The sequence below is a fragment of the Taudactylus pleione genome, unplaced genomic scaffold, assembly GCF_031769625.1.
Source record: "Taudactylus pleione unplaced genomic scaffold, aTauple2 ptg000113l, whole genome shotgun sequence".
Lineage (NCBI taxonomy): Eukaryota > Metazoa > Chordata > Amphibia > Anura > Myobatrachidae > Taudactylus > Taudactylus pleione.
In genome coordinates, this window is record NW_028284515.1 from 13,765,341 (window position 1) to 13,782,613 (window position 17,273).

The following is a 17,273-nucleotide window of genomic DNA, read 5'->3' on the forward strand; positions in this document are numbered from 1 at the left end:
CCACTTTTAGATGCTGACCTGACTATACAAAATTGCCATAGACATTTGGGTTAAGGGTATAGGTCTGCATTCTGATAACGTGTTGGTTTTGTGTTATGCAGCTCAGCACAAAACCTATCCAGCACCAACATAAAATTTACGGTCTGTGGCTGAGGACAAATTTAGTTAGATTTTGACCATGGTGCATATGAAATCGCCTCAATTCAGCAATCAGAAATGTAAATTACCGAAAGTGTGACACGTGTTCTCTCAGGGATCTGTGGAGGCTGTTTTGGGACTTTTGTTAGTCCATCACTGAGGTCAACCAAAGGCTTGCCTACCTGCAGAGGGAATAAAGGCAGCAACTGAAGGCATGTGCAATACAGGCAGGATAAAGTCAGAGTGAATTGTATCTGTACTGTCCACTAGACTCCAGTGAATGTAATTCCCACTATACACCCTTCAGTTTGGCATGTATTGCTCACTAGACACATGTACGTGTGGTCAGTGTATTGCTCACTAGCCACTAATGAATTTTGTCTGTAATATCCATTAGCCACCAATAAATTAAGTATATGTTGCCCAATAGTCACCAGAGAATGGGGTTCTGTTCTGTGTTACCCACTTTTCCCCAGTGAATGGGTTTGCCGGGGTTTACCTCTGCTGGCACTTGGAGATTACATTATCTCCATGTGCCAGGAAATGTGGCTCTCCCTACGGTGGGAACGGGACTCGGGTCAGATGACCTAGGATACCCATTTCAACTGAGCCTTATCCGGGTCTTACCCACGTAAAACCCTGCTTGAGACCCGGGATTCTTTTTCTAGGAGCCTTTCCCACTGAGCTGCGGCCCGGGTTGACATGGCAATAACCCCGGTTTTAGCGGCAGTGGAAAAGAGGTATTAGTTTACTCCATTAGGGAGCAGAGCTACATTATACAGTATGTAAGACAATAATTATTACACAGGACACCTTTTGTCTCAGAAGTGGAAGTCTCTGCCAATGACAACGGAGTTGAACGATTCTTTGGTACTGCACAATAAGAACTCTTAGGGCACATGCGTTCCACAGAGTGTACACACAGAGGCGCTGTTGTTGATTGAGACGTACGGTATCAGAATTGTCTTGAAAAAGTGATGGGTGTACCTGGACAATGGGGAGGTGGCTATTCAGACGCGCAGAGATGGTCCGTCTTATGGGCGTGTCGCTAAATGTTTGCCTACACAGACGCTGCATCGAACACATTGGAGGCCACACAGATGGAATATCTGCACCTGCCATAGGGATGGTTCAAGTTTCCATGGTACCAGGCGGTATAACAACGTGTACGAATGCTGACAGCTGACATCTCAGTCCTTACGCATTCATAGACACGGATGTACACCAGGGAAGGTCTTTTTAGCAGCATTTGCATAAAGTCACTGATGGGCAACCGCCAAAAGACACTGCCATGGCCACATCCACCTCTAAGTCAGGCCCTTCGGCTCTAGGTACATTAGTGCACAGAGCCCCATGAGTGGCAGCAGAGAAAGGGTGAGGAATCTTTATCACATATGTGTATGTATGTATATATATATATATATATATATATATATATAATATGAGATATGATAAGAACTTACCCTTGTTATCTCTATTTCTACGAAGTCCATAGGGTTCCACAGGATACCTTGGGGTATAGGTGTGACGTCAGTCATCGGGCACCAAAGAGTTAAGCTTTCAGCCTCCCAGGATGCACTAGGTCCCTCTCCTATACCCCGCCCCCGAGCCAAGGCATCTCAGTTAGTTACCAAGCCATAGGCCGGAGGAGGAGAAGGAAGAGAGAGAACAAAGATCTGGACACATACAAGAATCACATTCTCACCAGAGGGAGACGGAAAACCGGTGACCAGAGCAAAGCCCATCTGCAGCACAGGTGCGACAGGGCGGGAGTCCTGTGGAACCCTATGGACTTCGTAGAAATAGAGATAACAAGGGTAAGTTCTTACCATATCTCATATTTTCTACTTCAGGGTCCATAGGGTATCCACAGGATACCTTGGGGATGTCCCAAAGCAGTACCCTTTAAGGGTGGGGACGCTCCTGTGCAGAAAGGAGAATCCGCCGCCCGAAGGAAGCATTTTGAGAGGCGAAGGTGTCAAACCTGTAATACCTCACGAAGGTATGGACAGAGGACCACGTAGCAGCCTTGCAGATCTGGACTGCAGAGGCACCACGTCGAGCTGCCCACGAAGGACCCACAGACCTAGTGGTATGAGCCTTCACAGAAGGAGGAACCGGCAGGCCTTCATGAAGATAAGCTTCAGAAATAGCCATACGGATCCAGGCTGCCAAAGTTTGCTTTGAAGCAGGCCAACACTTTTTACGGAAGCCATAGAGGACAAACAAAGCGTCCGACTTCCTAAACGAAGAAGTGCGGTCAACATAAGTCCTTAAGGCCCGCACAACATCCAAAGAGGCCTCACCCACGGAAAGACCCGGTGAGTTAAAGGCCGGAACAACGATTTCCTCGTTAACATGAAACTGGGAAACAACTTTGGGAAGAAACTCGGGCCGAGTGCGGAGCACTGCCCTGTTCCCATGAAAAACCAAGAAAGGGGGTCTACAAGAAAGAGCCCCTAACTCAGAAACACGTCTGGCCGAAGCAATAGCCAGAAGGAAAACAGTCTTAGCTGTTAGCCATTTAAGATCCACTGAGCCCAGTGGTTCAAACGGCGGTCCTTGGAGAGCCCTCAGGACCACAGCCAAATCCCAAGGCGCCACAGGTGGAACAAAGGGCGGCTGGATGCGGACAACACCTTCCATAAAGGTTCGCACATCCGGGATTGTAGCAATCCTACGGTGAAACCAAACAGACAGGGCCGAAACCTGTACCTTCAAAGAAGCAAGGCGAAGCCCATGATCTAGTCCCGCTTGTAGGAAGGCGAGAATCCGAGACAGACGAAACTCCCGCGGTGCATAACCTCTCGGTCGACACCACTGGAAGAACGTATGCCACACGCGATGGTATATCCTCGCGGAAGACGGTTTCCGAGCTCGCAACATGGTACGCACCACAGAGCTGGAAAACCCCCGGGACCTCAGCATGGCCGTCTCAACAGCCACGCCGTCAAAGACGGCCGAGTCAGGTCCGGGTGAAGACAAGGACCCTGAGACAGAAGGTCCGGTCGTAGCGGCAATCGCAGAGGACTGTCCACGGACAGACCCTGAAGGTCTGAGAACCAGTGCCGTCTGGGCCACGCGGGAGCTATCAACAGGAGCGTCCCTCCTTCCTGTTTGAATTTCCGGATTACCCATGGAAGAAGGGAGACCGGAGGGAACAGGTATGCGAACCGGAACGTCCACCGGACGGACAGAGCATCCACCAGAGACACCCCTTCGTCTCTTGTGCGAGACCCGTACACCGGCAACTTGTTGCTGTGCCGGGATGCCATGAGGTCGATCTCTGGAAGACCCCACCTGTCCACCAGCAGTTGAAAAACGTCCGGGTGCAGGGACCATTCCCCCGGATGAACGTCCTGGCGACTTAGAAAGTCCGCCTCCCAATTTAGCACTCCCGGGATGAAGACCGCTGATATGGCCGGAAGATTGCGCTCCGCCCAAACCAGGATCCGAGAGACCTCTACGAGAGCCGCCCGACTGTGGGTTCCTCCTTGCCTGTTTATGTAGGCCACGGTGGTAGCGTTGTCCGACTGGACCTGTACCGGGTGACCTTGGATAAACCAATGTGCCTGCTGGAGAGCAATGAAGACCGCACGGATTTCCAAGATATTTATGGGAAGCTCCGCTTCTGTCGGCGTCCACCTGCCCTGGAACAAGTGTGGACCCAAAACCGCTCCCCAGCCCCGAAGACTGGCGTCCGTTGTCAACAGGACCCAATTTGGAACCCAGAACGGACGTCCCTTGTTGAGGTGGGTCAATCTGTAACCACCAAGCAAGGGACAGGCGAACCTCCGGGGTGAGCACAATCGTCTGGGACTTCAGAGACTGAGGCAGCCCGTTCCACTTGGACAGGATCAGGTGCTGCAGAGGTCTGGAGTGAAACTGGGCGTATTCCACCATGTCGAACACCGACACCATGGAGCCCAGTAACCTCATCGCCGAGTGTAGGGACACCCGGTGGCTGTGCAGACAACTGCGCACCCTTGACTGTAAAGCAGAGATCTTGTCCTCCGTCACGAAGATCCTTTGCTGTCCCGAGTCCAATAAGGCTCCAAGATGCAGAATCCTCCGAGACGGGATTAGAGTGGACTTCTGCCAGTTGATTAGCCAGCCGTGCCGTTGCAGCAGTGCAATGGTCAGGTCCAAGTGGCGTAACAGGAGCTCTGGAGATCCTGCCACCAATAACAGGTCGTCCAAATACGGCAACATGCGGACTCCCTGCAGCCGCAGAGAAGCCGCCATGACCGCCATCACCTTGGTGAAAACCCGTGGTGCTGTCGCCAGGCCAAAAGGTAACGCCCGAAACTGGAAGTGGTTGCTGCGGATTGCAAACCTGAGGAACTGTTGATGGCGCAAAAGAATAGGGACATGCAGGTAAGCGTCCTGTATGTCCAATGACACCATGTAGTCCCCAGGTTCCAGCGCCAGAATGATGGACCGTAGGGTCTCCATCCGAAACTTCGGTACCCGCAAAGACCTGTTGAGTGCTTTGAGGTTGAGAATCGGACGATACGACCCATTGGGTTTCTGTACCAAAAAAAGATTTGAATAGAAACCCTGGCCCCTCTGGGAGAATGGCAGGCACTATAACTCCAGCCTGGAGCATAGTGTGCAATACCTTCCGCAGCTCCGTAGCCTTGTTCCAGTCTGATGGTAGACCCGTGGTGAAGAATCGAGCCGGGGGTCTGTGCCGGAAGGAGAGGGCGTACCCGTGGGAGGCCACCTCCAGAACCCAAGTGTCTGTCGTAGTGGTCGACCAACACTGGGCGAACTGCAGCAGGCAGCCTCCCACCCTGGGATCCCCCAAAGGGAGGCCCGGACCGTCAGGCCGCAGGCTTGTCATCTGGCTTGGGGGCCGGACGTCTGTTACTCCATGCCTGCTTCCGGGGCTTGACCGATTTCTTAGGGCCAGCCTGTCGAGGAAACGACTGTGGTTTGGGCCTGCCCTGGGCCCTAGATGACCGAAAGGACGATGGTCCAGAACCAGAAGGAGCAGCGGCCGACGGGAGACAAGCCGATTTGGCTGCCGCCAGCGTGGCCACAATCTTATCCAGATCCGGACCAAAGAGAACTTCTCCGGTAAACGGCAACGCCTCCAGACCCTTTTTGGAATCTGCGTCCGCTTCCAGGATCGCAGCCACAAGGTGCGACGAGCAGCTACTGCTGCTGAAGAAATCCTAGACACCAGAGTACTAATGTCTAGGGCCGCCTCGTTGATGTAGGTGGCCGAATCACGGAGATTGCCAATCAACTCCACCTGTTCGGCCGGACAGTCGGAATCAAAAGAAGCCTCTAATGAATCCGCCCAGCGCTCCATCGCTCTGGCAACCCAGCAAATGGCCATAGCTGGCCGTGCTGCCCCCCCCGCAAGGGAATAAGCGGACTTCAGGCAGATCTCCACCTTGCGGTCCGTAGCATCCTTAAGGGAGGACATGGATGGCATCGGCAATGTGGCACTACGGACAAGACGGGTCACGTGAGAATCCACCTGCGGAGGGGATTCCCACTTTGCAAAATAATTATCCGCGAACGGATAAGCCACCGCCAGGCGTCTCTGCGGCTGGTATCTTTTGCCAGGCTGTTTCCACGCCTCCTCTAAATGGTCCACCAACTGACCCGAAAGAGGAAAGACTGTGGCATCGCCCTTCACATCTTTGAAAAAGGCATACTTAGATTTAGCCGCTGGGGGAACTTCGTCCTCAATCACCAAGGCTGTGCGGACCGCCCGAATAAGTCCAGGAATATATACTTTGGACTTAGCATCAGCGTCCTTAGCATGGAGAGGTTCCTGATCGTAAGGATCCAGAATCTCCCCATCATCAGACGTCCCCTCGTCATCCTCATAAGGAGCCGACAGAGACGCCACCAGCCGTTTATGCGGCCGCATCACAGACTCCCCTTGCAACACATCCGACAAGTGCTGTACAGAACTCATCAGGGAGTTAACCCACGCTGGCTCCTGAGAAACCGGGAGCGGGGAAATAGGGAGACTGTGGGTTACCACCAATTGTCGTGGGAAACCCTACATGGGTGACGACACCACTGACTGCTGGGACAAACCCATCGGTGTAAACGCGGGCTGCGGAGCTAACTGGCCCACTAAGGCTGTAAGCGCTTGAGCGAAACAAGCCCAGGGCGGCTCCTGTACCGGTGCAGTAACCGTAAGAGGCCGCGCCATAGACAAACACTGCCGGCAGAGGCCCTCCGCGCTACCCTCCCCCTCCGCTAACAGCACTTTACACGTAGTACACTGTAGCCGGAGGGGAAAATCACTTTCAGACATGATGGCACCACGTATGTGACCCCTCTCACCAATTATATATTTAAGAGGCGAGAGACCACCCTGCAGCACCGCACCGCAAGGGCTTAGCAGAAAAAACATGGACAGTATAAAGCTGACAGTTTAGAAAAAAAAGTTACAGGCAGCAGCGCTAGCACAGTCACATACAATGCAGAGAAATAACAATTCCTGCACTAACAGCGCTGATCACTCAACTACACAGACACAGGGCCTGGTAGGACACAGCGCTGCATACACAGACCTGACCACAGCGGAGGAGAGGTATGCGGGGGGACCCAGACCACGATGCTTCCAATGCAGGCTTCCAGCAGCGTTCACCATGCTTCAGAAAAGATGGCCACCGAGGAGCAGAGAGAAGGCTGGCCTGGGGGAGGAGCGCTGACACAGGGCCAGTCAGCAAAGTGCAGAGAGGGCTGTGTGCAGCGGGGGAGGCGCCGGCTGTGAGACAGGGAAGGCGCGCTCCCCTGGCATGCATTTAACCCCTGGGACGCCGCAGCGCTACCGCTCTGCTGCGGTCCGCTGTCCCAGGGGGTAGTGGAAGCGCAGGTTGGTCGCCTGGCTCCACGCTGCAGCCAGTCCCCAGGGAGCCCCCTGCCTGGGGACTTAGGACCATGTGATCAGCGGGGACCCCCTGCGGGACCCCGCTGCTTACCTCTGTCCCCCTTGAATCCGGCCATGGTCCGGAACATCTGGGGTCACCGCTAGCTGTGACCCCAGATGTCCACCAGCATCCCCGGATCAGTACCGGCGTTCTGGTACCGGCGGGGTGTAGGGAAGACAGCATGGACGTCAGTACTGACTGTCCATGCTGTTCATCCAGATGTGCAGCCACAGCTGCATGAAGAAAAAGCTTCAGGGGCTCTTCTAAGCCCCCCTCTAGCAGGTGCCTCCGACTCCGGCCGGGCACCAAACGAAACTGAGATGCCTTGGCTCGGGGGCGGGGTATAGGAGGGGGACCTAGTGCATCCTGGGAGGCTGAAAGCTTAACTCTTTGGTGCCCGATGACTGACGTCACACCTATACCCCAAGGTATCCTGTGGATACCCTATGGATCAAAATATATATAAAAAACTGAAGAAGATAGCGCTTCCTAGATGATCTGCTATGTGAGAAGAGACTGCTGCCAAAATGAAGAATTTGTGTGATTACTTCAGATACTGATTGAAAAAATTGGCTGCGCTCAATTCTACACACTAAGTATATCCATTATAAATCACACTGTAGTGAAAAATACATGAAAAGGTTTTAATGTGGCAATAATATACACAGATAAAAATTATATTCAAAATATATGGAACATGTGTAAGTTCCTATTTGAAATACATACATACATACATACAGACAACATATATTACTATCAATATTGAATAAAACAGGTTAGATATATATGGTCAGTGTTCCTGGTCATATCAGGCCAGCAAAAAGAAGAAAAAATAAAAGAATAAATGTTTCTCTTGGATAGAATACACTGTATCTGTGGTAACTTGTAAATATATTGCAGCAATTGGATATATTGTTGCTATTGAATAGCACGGAATGAGCTCACCCGATTCTGGTAGAAATGTTGTCTATGATCTGCAGATCAGGGGTCTCAATATTCCACGTAAAATGCTGTATTGTCTCAATAACTTACAGCGCTTGTACTGATTTCTTTCCGTCGCTGGAAATCAATTGTCTCCCTCTTGTCAAAGTACATACAGCTGATCCTGTGGTACATGATCCAGAAAGCAGCCACTTCTCTCCCTCTCAAGCGGACACAACATCCTGAACCAAACAGCGTATATGCTCTCTTAACAGACAGACTCCAACGAAAGTACAAACAACCAAGGAGCCTACATTGAGAGCCATACTGCCCGACTGCCTCTGTAGACACCCACATCTGCCGCTCCTTTGTGCACGGGGGGAGTCCGGTCGGGTGTCCAGACCAGTGTGAAGCTTCACCGGGTACTTTGTCCATCACTGCAGGTGCCCGCTCCTGGGTGTTTGTGCAACAGAGCCGGCCAGCGGCTCCACCACTATCTATACTGCCTGACACGGAGCGGAGCAACAACAATAAGCTTTTCCGTGACAAGAGGGAGACAATTGATTTCCAGCGACGGAAAGTAATCAGTACAAGCGCTATAAGTTATAGAGACAATACAGCATTTTACGTGGAATATTGAGACCCCTGATCTGCAGATCATAGACAACATTTCTACCAGAATCGGGTGAGCTCATTCCGTGCTATTCAATAGCAACAATATATCCAATTGCTGCAATATATTTACAAGTTACCACAGATACAGTGTATTCTATCCAAGAGAAACATTTATTCTTTTATTTTTTCTTCTTTTTGCTGGCCTGATATGACCAGGAACACTGACCATATATATCTAACCTGTTTTATTCAATACTGATAGTAATATATGTTGTCTGTATGTATGTATGTATTTCAAATAGGAACATACACATGTTCCATATATTTTGAATATAATTTTTATCTGTGTATATTATTGCCACATTAAAACCTTTTCATGTATTTTTCACTACAGTGTGATTTATAATGGATATACTTAGTGTGTAGAATTGAGCGCAGCCAATTTTTTCAATCGGATACCCTATGGACCCTGAAGTAGAATATATATATATATATATATATCCAAATAAATAAGGAGGCACTCCGAGTCTTGCGTGAAAAACGTGTATTAGGAACAGTCAACGTTTCGGGGACAGTCACCCCTTCGTCAGGACACATGTGTGTCCTGACGAAGGGGTGACTGTCCCCGAAACGTTGACTGTTCCTAATACACGTTTTTCACGCAAGACTCGGAGTGCCTCCTCATTTATTTGGATGTGCAAAAGGGGTATGGTATACTCTTAAGGAAGGCACCCAAGCATATATACTCAAGGTGTTAGCTGCCTTAGGAGTGCCGGGTGATATTGATATATATATATATATATATATATATATATATATACATACATACATACATACATACACAAAGGCCACTACTCTCTACTCATTCTCCTTCACCTTTCTGCTGCTTTTGACACTGTGGACAACCCTCTCCTGTTGCAAATCCGTCACTCCCTTGGTCTACGTGACACTGCCCTCTCCTGGCTATCCTCCTACCTCTCTGATCGATCCTTCTCTGTCTCCTCTCATGGCCTATCTTCCCCCCCACATCCTCTCACAGTAGGTGTTCCCCAAGGTTCTGTTCTTGGACCACTCCTTTTCTCCCTCTATACATCCTCTCTAGGTGAACTCATCAGCTCTTTTGACCTCCATTATCATCTCTATGCTGACGACACTCAGATCTACCTTTCCTCTCCTGACATCTCTCCCTCTCTCCTCACTCGTATCTCCAACTGTCTTTCTGCTATATCTTTCTGGATGTCCCAGCGATTTCTTAAACTTAATATGTCTAAGACTGAGATGATCATCTTCCCACCCTCCCACATAACCTCACCTCCCACTATTTCTTTATCAATTGATGGCACAACTATCTCCTCTAGCCCCAAAGTGCGCTGTCTTGGAGTTATCCTGGACTCCTCCCTCTCCTTTAAACCACATATCCAGAACCTCTCACAGTCCTGTCATTTCCATCTTAAAAATATTTCCAGGATCAGACCCTTTCTCACCCAGGATGCTACTAAGACCTTAATAAACTCACTGGTCATCTCAAGATTGGATTACTGTAACCTTCTCCTATCTGGCCTCCCCAAATCTCATCTCTCTCCTCTCCAGTCTATCCTTAATGCTGCTGCACGGCTTATCTTCCTCTCCAAACGCTCTGCATCTGCCTCCCCTCTCCTACAAGTCCTCCACTGGCTCCCCTTCCCCTTCAGAACCCAATTCAAGGTTCTCACACTTGCTTACAAAGCCCTCACACACTCCTCTCCCATTTACATCTCTGACCTCATCTCCCTTCACTTTCCTGTCCGCCCTCTTCGTTCAACAAATGCACACCACCTCTTATGCCAACTGATTACTTCCTCCCACTCCCGCCTCCAAGACTTTGCACGTGCCGCTCCCCACCTCTGGAACTCTCTCCCTCTCCCGATCAGACTCTCCACCTCTCTACAATCCTTCAAACGGGCTCTCAAGACTCACTACTTCATCAATGCTTTCCAGCTCTCAACCTAACTTGCTACTACATGCTCCCTCCTCCCTGTCTTCCCCATCTGTGTCATGCCCATCTGTCTGCCCCTCCCCTTGAGAATGTAAGCTCTTGCGAGCAGGGCCCTCTACCCTCTTGTGCTTCTCCTTACTTTATGTTTATCTACTTCTTACTCACCACTAGGACACCTAACACTTGGTGCCTATGCTTTGTTGCTTATGTGGGTGTTATGGCCACCTATGTATCAATGTATATTATCCATGTCCTTGTCCTTCATTGTATTGTATTTTACTGTAAGTAACTTGTTGGTTATGTACCTTGTAAGGCGCTGCGGAACACTTGTGGCGCCATATAAATAAACGATAATAATAATAATAATATATATGTCTTAGTAATTAATGCCATTTTGCACTTACTGATGAGGGCACCGTGGGTGAATCTGGTACTTTCGGAGGTTCATATGAGGAGTCCACATTCAGTTGTACCAGAGGTTCATACTTCAGTTCCTGAATAGTTATGAGATAAAGTGCTTATCATGAGTATGGCATGAAGGTCAGGTACCAGTCACAATGGCTCAGTACCCCCCTACCCCAACTGGGACAGACCCAGCCAAAGTACTACCAGCTGTATACTGGTTTATGGCAGCTCCTTCTGCTTATGGACCTTATTGTAATGAGATGTCAGTGAGTGTGATCTTTTATTGACCTCTAGACACCAATGAATGGCGCTGTGGAACACTTGTGGCGCCATGTAAATAAATAATAATAATAATAATGTGGTCTGTATTGCACTACTAGTCACAAGTGTATGGGGTTGTAGTGACCATGGGACACCATATATTGCCAACTACCCACCAGAAGATTTGCATGTACTGTCCACTAATGATTTAGGAATGGGAAACTGTATTGCTCTTAAAGCAATGGAGAGTGGGTGTGTATTGTATACATGGCACTAGTGAATTTTGTCTGTACTGCCCACTAGGCTCCAGTGATTATGGTTGTAATTCCCACTATACACCCTTAAGTGTGGCATGTATTGCTCACTAGACATCTGTGAGTGTGGTCAGTGCATTGCCAACTATAAATCCATTTTGTCTGTAATTTCCACTAGCCACCAATAAACAGTGTCTTTATTTATTGCCCAATAGTCACCAGAGAATGGTGTTCTGTGTTGTCCACTTTCCCGCAGTGAATAGATGTGTGTTGGCCCCTAATACCTCCTTGGAGGTCTAAACTGTTATAGGTAACAAAATCATGTATCCTCTTGGGGGCTAATTCTAACGTGTAATGCTGAAATCCAAGCAACATGATTAGACACACTAGATCACATGATCGTACATTATTTCCCAATATCTGCACACCCCCCAGGCGTATCCGCCAGTCTGATCTACTTCCCGTGGTCATCAAAACCTCATCACAAAGCCACACCTGTATCACTCCACGAGTGTAAATAATGACATCTCTCACAGAGAGACTACTCAGAGAAAAGCAGCACATCACTGTCTCACTGACAGAAACACACATTTCTGACAGAAAAATGTTAACTGTTTTATTCACTTACACTGTTATCCAGTTAAATAATCTAGATTCAACAGCTTACATGTTGACCACTTTTAGATGCTGACTGGACTATACAAAATTGCCACTGATAACGTGCTGGTTTTATGTATTGCAGCTCAGTGCAAAACCTATCCAGCACCAACTTAGAATTTATGGTCTGTGGCTGAGTACAAATTTAGTTAGATCTTCTTAACAATGGTGCATATTAAATGTCCTCAATTTAGCTATCAGAAATGTAAATTACCGAAAGTGTGACACGTGTTCTCTCAGGGATCTCTGGAGGCAGTTTGTGGATTTTTGTTGGTCCATCACTGAGGTCAACCAAAGGCTTGCCTGCCTGCAGATTAAATAAAGGCAGCAACTGAAGGCATGTGCTATACAGGCAGGATAAGGTCAGAGTGAATTGTACCTGTACTGTCCACTAGACTAAAGTGAATGTAATTCCCACTATACACCCTTCAGTGTGGCATGTATTGCTCACAAGACACGTGTGTGTGGTCAGTGTATTGCCAACTGGCCACTAATGAATCTTGTCTGTAATATCCATTCACCACCAATAAATTAAGTCTATATTGCCCAATAGTCACCAAAAAATGGGGTTCTGTTCTGTGTTACCCACTTTTCCCAGTGAATGGGTCTGCCGGGGCTTACCTCTGCCCAGGGGCGTATCTATAATGGGTGCAGGGTGTGCAGGGCACACGGGCCCCTGGGTCCAGGGGGGCCCCGCATCGCACACCCTGCACCCATTGTATTACTTACCTCTCCGGAGTCCCACGTCGGTGCGGGGGCCCGGCGCTGTAAAGACGACTGGAAAGTGGCCACCCCGGCCATTTTCCCATCATTTGTGCATGCGCAGAGCAGGGAAAATGGCCGCCGTGGCCATTTTCCCGCTGGCCTGCGCATACTCTATAAACTCTGGGCACACTCTAGTGCCCAGAGTCTATAACTCTGGCGCTGGCCGCGCACAGCTCAGTGCGCTGCCAGCCGCCGGACAGAGAGGAGGGGGCCCGTGTTGGAGATTGCACATTTATTCATTAATATTTTTATTCAATTACACTGTTATCCAGTTAAATGTTTATTTATTAAAGAGAATTCTAATTATACAGCCTATTCTGGACTATTTTGTCCTCCTATCCTGTATCTGTTTCACCCTACATCATCTCCACTTAGAACTATTTTGCCACAACAGGGGCCATTTTATAAGATAGATATAACACTTGAGCGCGTGCGGTCACTCTCTGTTATACACATGCCTTGGGTGGTTGAACACCCAGATGTTCGTATATCAGAGCACGACCGCATATTACATATATACACATTATACAGCCTGTCTAATTTATTGTCAGCATTGAGAGATTTGGTGTAATCTAGATCCAGCATCTTACATGTTGACCACTTTTAGAACAAATTTAATTAGATCTTAACCATGGTGCATATGAAATGGCCTCAATTCAGCAATCAGAAATGTAAATTACCGAAAGTGTGACACGTGTTCTCTCACGGATCTGTGGAGGCAGGTTTGGGACTTTTGTTGGTCCATCACTGAGGTCAACCAAAGGCTTGCCTACCTGCAGAGGGAATACAGGCAGCAACTGAAGGCATGTGCAATACAGGCAGGATAAGGTCAAAGCATAGATGAAATCTAGTTGTATTATGGAAATAAACGTAACCTTCCAAATTAAGGAATAACAATTTGAGATAATGAAATCAAAAGTATACCAGAGACACCAACTGTACATACCAACACACTGCTGCTTGTGGTCTCTGAAGGAAAGGAATAATTAGCTGACGGTTTTGTAGATATATTGGATGAGTATGAATGGGATTCCCACAGTGGTTGATGCTTAGTTTCTTCCTCAGTAATTGATTGTATATTACCCAGTAAGTTCTCATGGATTGGCACCTTGTAACTCTGGAAAGTCTGTGCAGAGGTTGAGGACAATCGGTGCAATGTCTGTGGTGGTTGGGGTGAAAACAAGGGAATGGTGCTCTCCAAAGGAGGAATCTGGAGATCAAGAAGATTTGGGGTTTCGATCGTTTTGTCCATTACGATTGTGTTTGCCTTGATATCCAAGGTATCCAACAAAACACTCTTGCTGTCTGATACTTTTCTGTGTGGGGGGCTCAATGTCTCCACAGGAGATCTGATTGAAAGCCCGGTATTCCTTGTGCTCCCCAGATCCACCAGTTTAGGAGGCAATACTCTCCTGTCTGAAGGTTTCCTCTTCAGGGAAGGCACTCGCATGAAAGTTTCAGGTTTCTTTTGTTCCTTCTCCTCTAGATCAATTTGTTTCAACAGCATCCACTCTCCCTATTAGAGGTACAGTAAATGTTATGTGCAAAGGTAATAATGGTGCCACATGTCATCATTTGGAATTATACCACACACACACACATATCATTAAGCTCTTTCTTAAAGCTAATTTAATATGCCCTAAGCATTTCTGCCTTATTTACCAACAATAGCGATAATTACTGTTCATCTGCATCCAAATTGATGACACATAGTTTATCACCTTGCACCTCTTCAGTGAAAGGCCTTGAGGTACAGCTGCGCTGTGAATACTAGTCCATGCTCCATGACAAATACATAAGACTTTGTAGGACACAGCAATAAATTATGCGGAGAATTTTGTGTAACGTACCAGGACTAAGGGGTATATTTACTAAAAGTGAAAGTTTTTATAAGTGGAGATGTTGCCCATAGCAACCAATCAGATTCTACTTAACATTTATCTACCACCTTCTAGAAGGTAATAGCTAGAATCTGATTGGTTGCTATGGGCAACATCTCCATTTCTAAAAACTCTCACTTTAGCAAATTTGCCCCAAAGAGTCTGTAAATTATTAGAACAGTACAAAGAGGAACTGGAACGTTCTGTCTATGCCTACAGTATATGTATATGAGAGTAACCTCTGTCTTCAAATTACCCTAGAAAAACAGTATTCCAGCATCTCTCCTACATATCACTGTCTATGGGATTCTGCCTAAGAAGTAACCCCAGTGCCAGTGGCTGCAAAATCACGGGAAAGATCAAAATCATTTTTACTTTTGGTTTTCTTTTCAGCTGTTCAAACTTCTCCGTCTGGGCTGCAAACATCTTTTCAAAGTCCTCCTGCTTCTTCAGCAGTTCTTCAACATGTGACACGGACTCCTAGCAAAATAAAAACCATCAGAAGTCAAATAAATAGTCCATGGTTTACTCCATACCAGAATCTTATCCACCAGGATATGATGATACTACAGTGATGTGTAGGTCCTCACCCCATAGTTTTTATCCATAAGATAAGGCTCTCTAGTGTTGAGCCAGCCGTCAGCTTGTTCTAGCTCCCTCCTCAGCAGCTGGAGCTCCAGGTTTTCTTCATAGATCTCCTTCCTCCTCTTCCAGCTATCAGACACCAGACCCATCAGTTCTGACAGCTCGTTGACTTTCTCTGCAACCTGAAATGTATGTACAAATCAGTATCAAAGCTTCAATTCCACCTAGAAAGTCCTTACAGTTACGCAAATATGTGTGCAAGACTCATCCAGAGTTTACATTAAAGGGATTTACTAACAAAGGGGCTGATACTAAATCGGATGCAGACGCAACTGCAGCTTCGCCTTTTGCCACAGTCATGTCTGCGTCTTTATGGTAATGCCACCACTAAGTTCCTCCCTGGTGTCCATCCGTGCGTCCCAATGTGCAAGGAGTGAGGCGCCCACTGTCAGCGCCCGGAGACGCAATAATATTGATTGGTGCCTCTTTAGACGCAGCATTGAACTTGCACCAGCACTCTGGCAGATGCAGTGTCTCCATCTACGTATGGCGTCCTGTGTGAGCGGTTGAGCATCTCAGTAAGCAACCGCTTTCAGTGACACGCCTGCAACACATCAGTAAGGCGCAATATCTCTCTGCGTCTTATTAGCCACCCGTTACCTCCCAGTCACCGTCCTGGAACACCCCTTACATTTCTCATACTGGGTTTCTAAATTTGATCTGCAAAGCTCTACAAACAAAATTGGGACATTGGCCATTTGCGTGAATATCGGCATAGTGTGCGACTCTGAATCCGGCTCTTTTTTACATGAGTGACTAAAATAAAGTGCATGCAAATGAAACAGGCATACTCAGACAATACGTTACAGCACTGTACCTCACTGTGATCCCTTACTGCACCTTGATGTTTCTAAATGACAGACATGCTCCTTACACCGTCTCTGTTGTCTCCACTTTCCCAGTTTCTATAAATTTTGTCAACAATCACAATGTCGACAGTCATTATATAGACACCATGTCTACAGACGGGTGCAGCATGATACGTCGAAAGTAATAATGTAGACACTGATGAAATGTTGACATACTTTACTTAGTGGCCCAGAGGTCACTTACCTGCTCCTGACGGCCACAGAGGCTCCCAGACCATCACTTCTGGGTCAGACCTCCAATGCTCTAGCGTTCCGGTGAGTATTTCTCCCCTATCGTAATACCTACTCCTAACCTTCAACCCCACCAGCAGCCTAACCCTCCCGCTCACACCCTAACACAGCGTTAACCATTCTGACAATGTCATCATTTTACATGTTGACATTCTGAGAATGTCGACATGTTGCCTTTTGACATTTTAACAATGTTGACATTTTGTGAGGGCCCCCGTGATGACGACTACATCTCTGCTTTCCCACACTTCCCTCCTTACATCATGACACTGCCCCTGTCACATGAAGCCATGGCATCCCTACAATAAGCACACATCTTCTGAAAAACTCTGGCTGATGATCTGATCAGCTACAGGTCGGTCTATCCCAGCTCACTTCAAAACACTGTCACCACATGAACGGGGATGAATGTGGATGGATGAGGTTTGTTACATACCCAGGTGAATTTGAAACCCGCCTTCTCATATAAGAAGGTGCAGACTCTTCCCTCCTAGAAGATCGCAGGGACAGGCTCCTTTCAGTACTATTCAATACATGCTGGCGGTATTATCACATACTGCAATGAGATCTTGGGCGCTAATATCGTGCCCAGATCACATTGAGTGTGTGATTATTGATAAATGGGCCTCATCTCTCAGGATGACTTGTGTCTCCATGGCCTTTCTGTACTGTACTGATATAAAACGCGCACGCTCCTGTCTTGCTTCTCTGATTTGAGTGACACAATACACTCAACTAATAAAATACAGCCA

General features: G+C 47.8%; 1 protein-coding gene across 1 annotated transcript in view; it reads right to left on the reverse strand.

The window, feature by feature from the left end:
* The window catches only part of SPTBN5 (spectrin beta, non-erythrocytic 5), a 273,171-nt gene that overhangs the window by 23,978 nt on the left and 231,920 nt on the right, over positions 1–17,273 (reverse strand). The window contains exons 59-64 of the mRNA XM_088471253.1: positions 15,367–15,543; positions 15,152–15,256; positions 13,839–14,412; positions 13,577–13,665; positions 12,346–12,438; positions 10,959–11,048 (exon numbers count right to left, since the gene is read on the reverse strand). Of these exons, the coding sequence (XP_088327379.1) occupies positions 10,959–11,048; positions 12,346–12,438; positions 13,577–13,665; positions 13,839–14,412; positions 15,152–15,256; positions 15,367–15,543 (1,128 nt within the window). The remainder of the gene's footprint in view (positions 1–10,958; positions 11,049–12,345; positions 12,439–13,576; positions 13,666–13,838; positions 14,413–15,151; positions 15,257–15,366; positions 15,544–17,273) is intronic.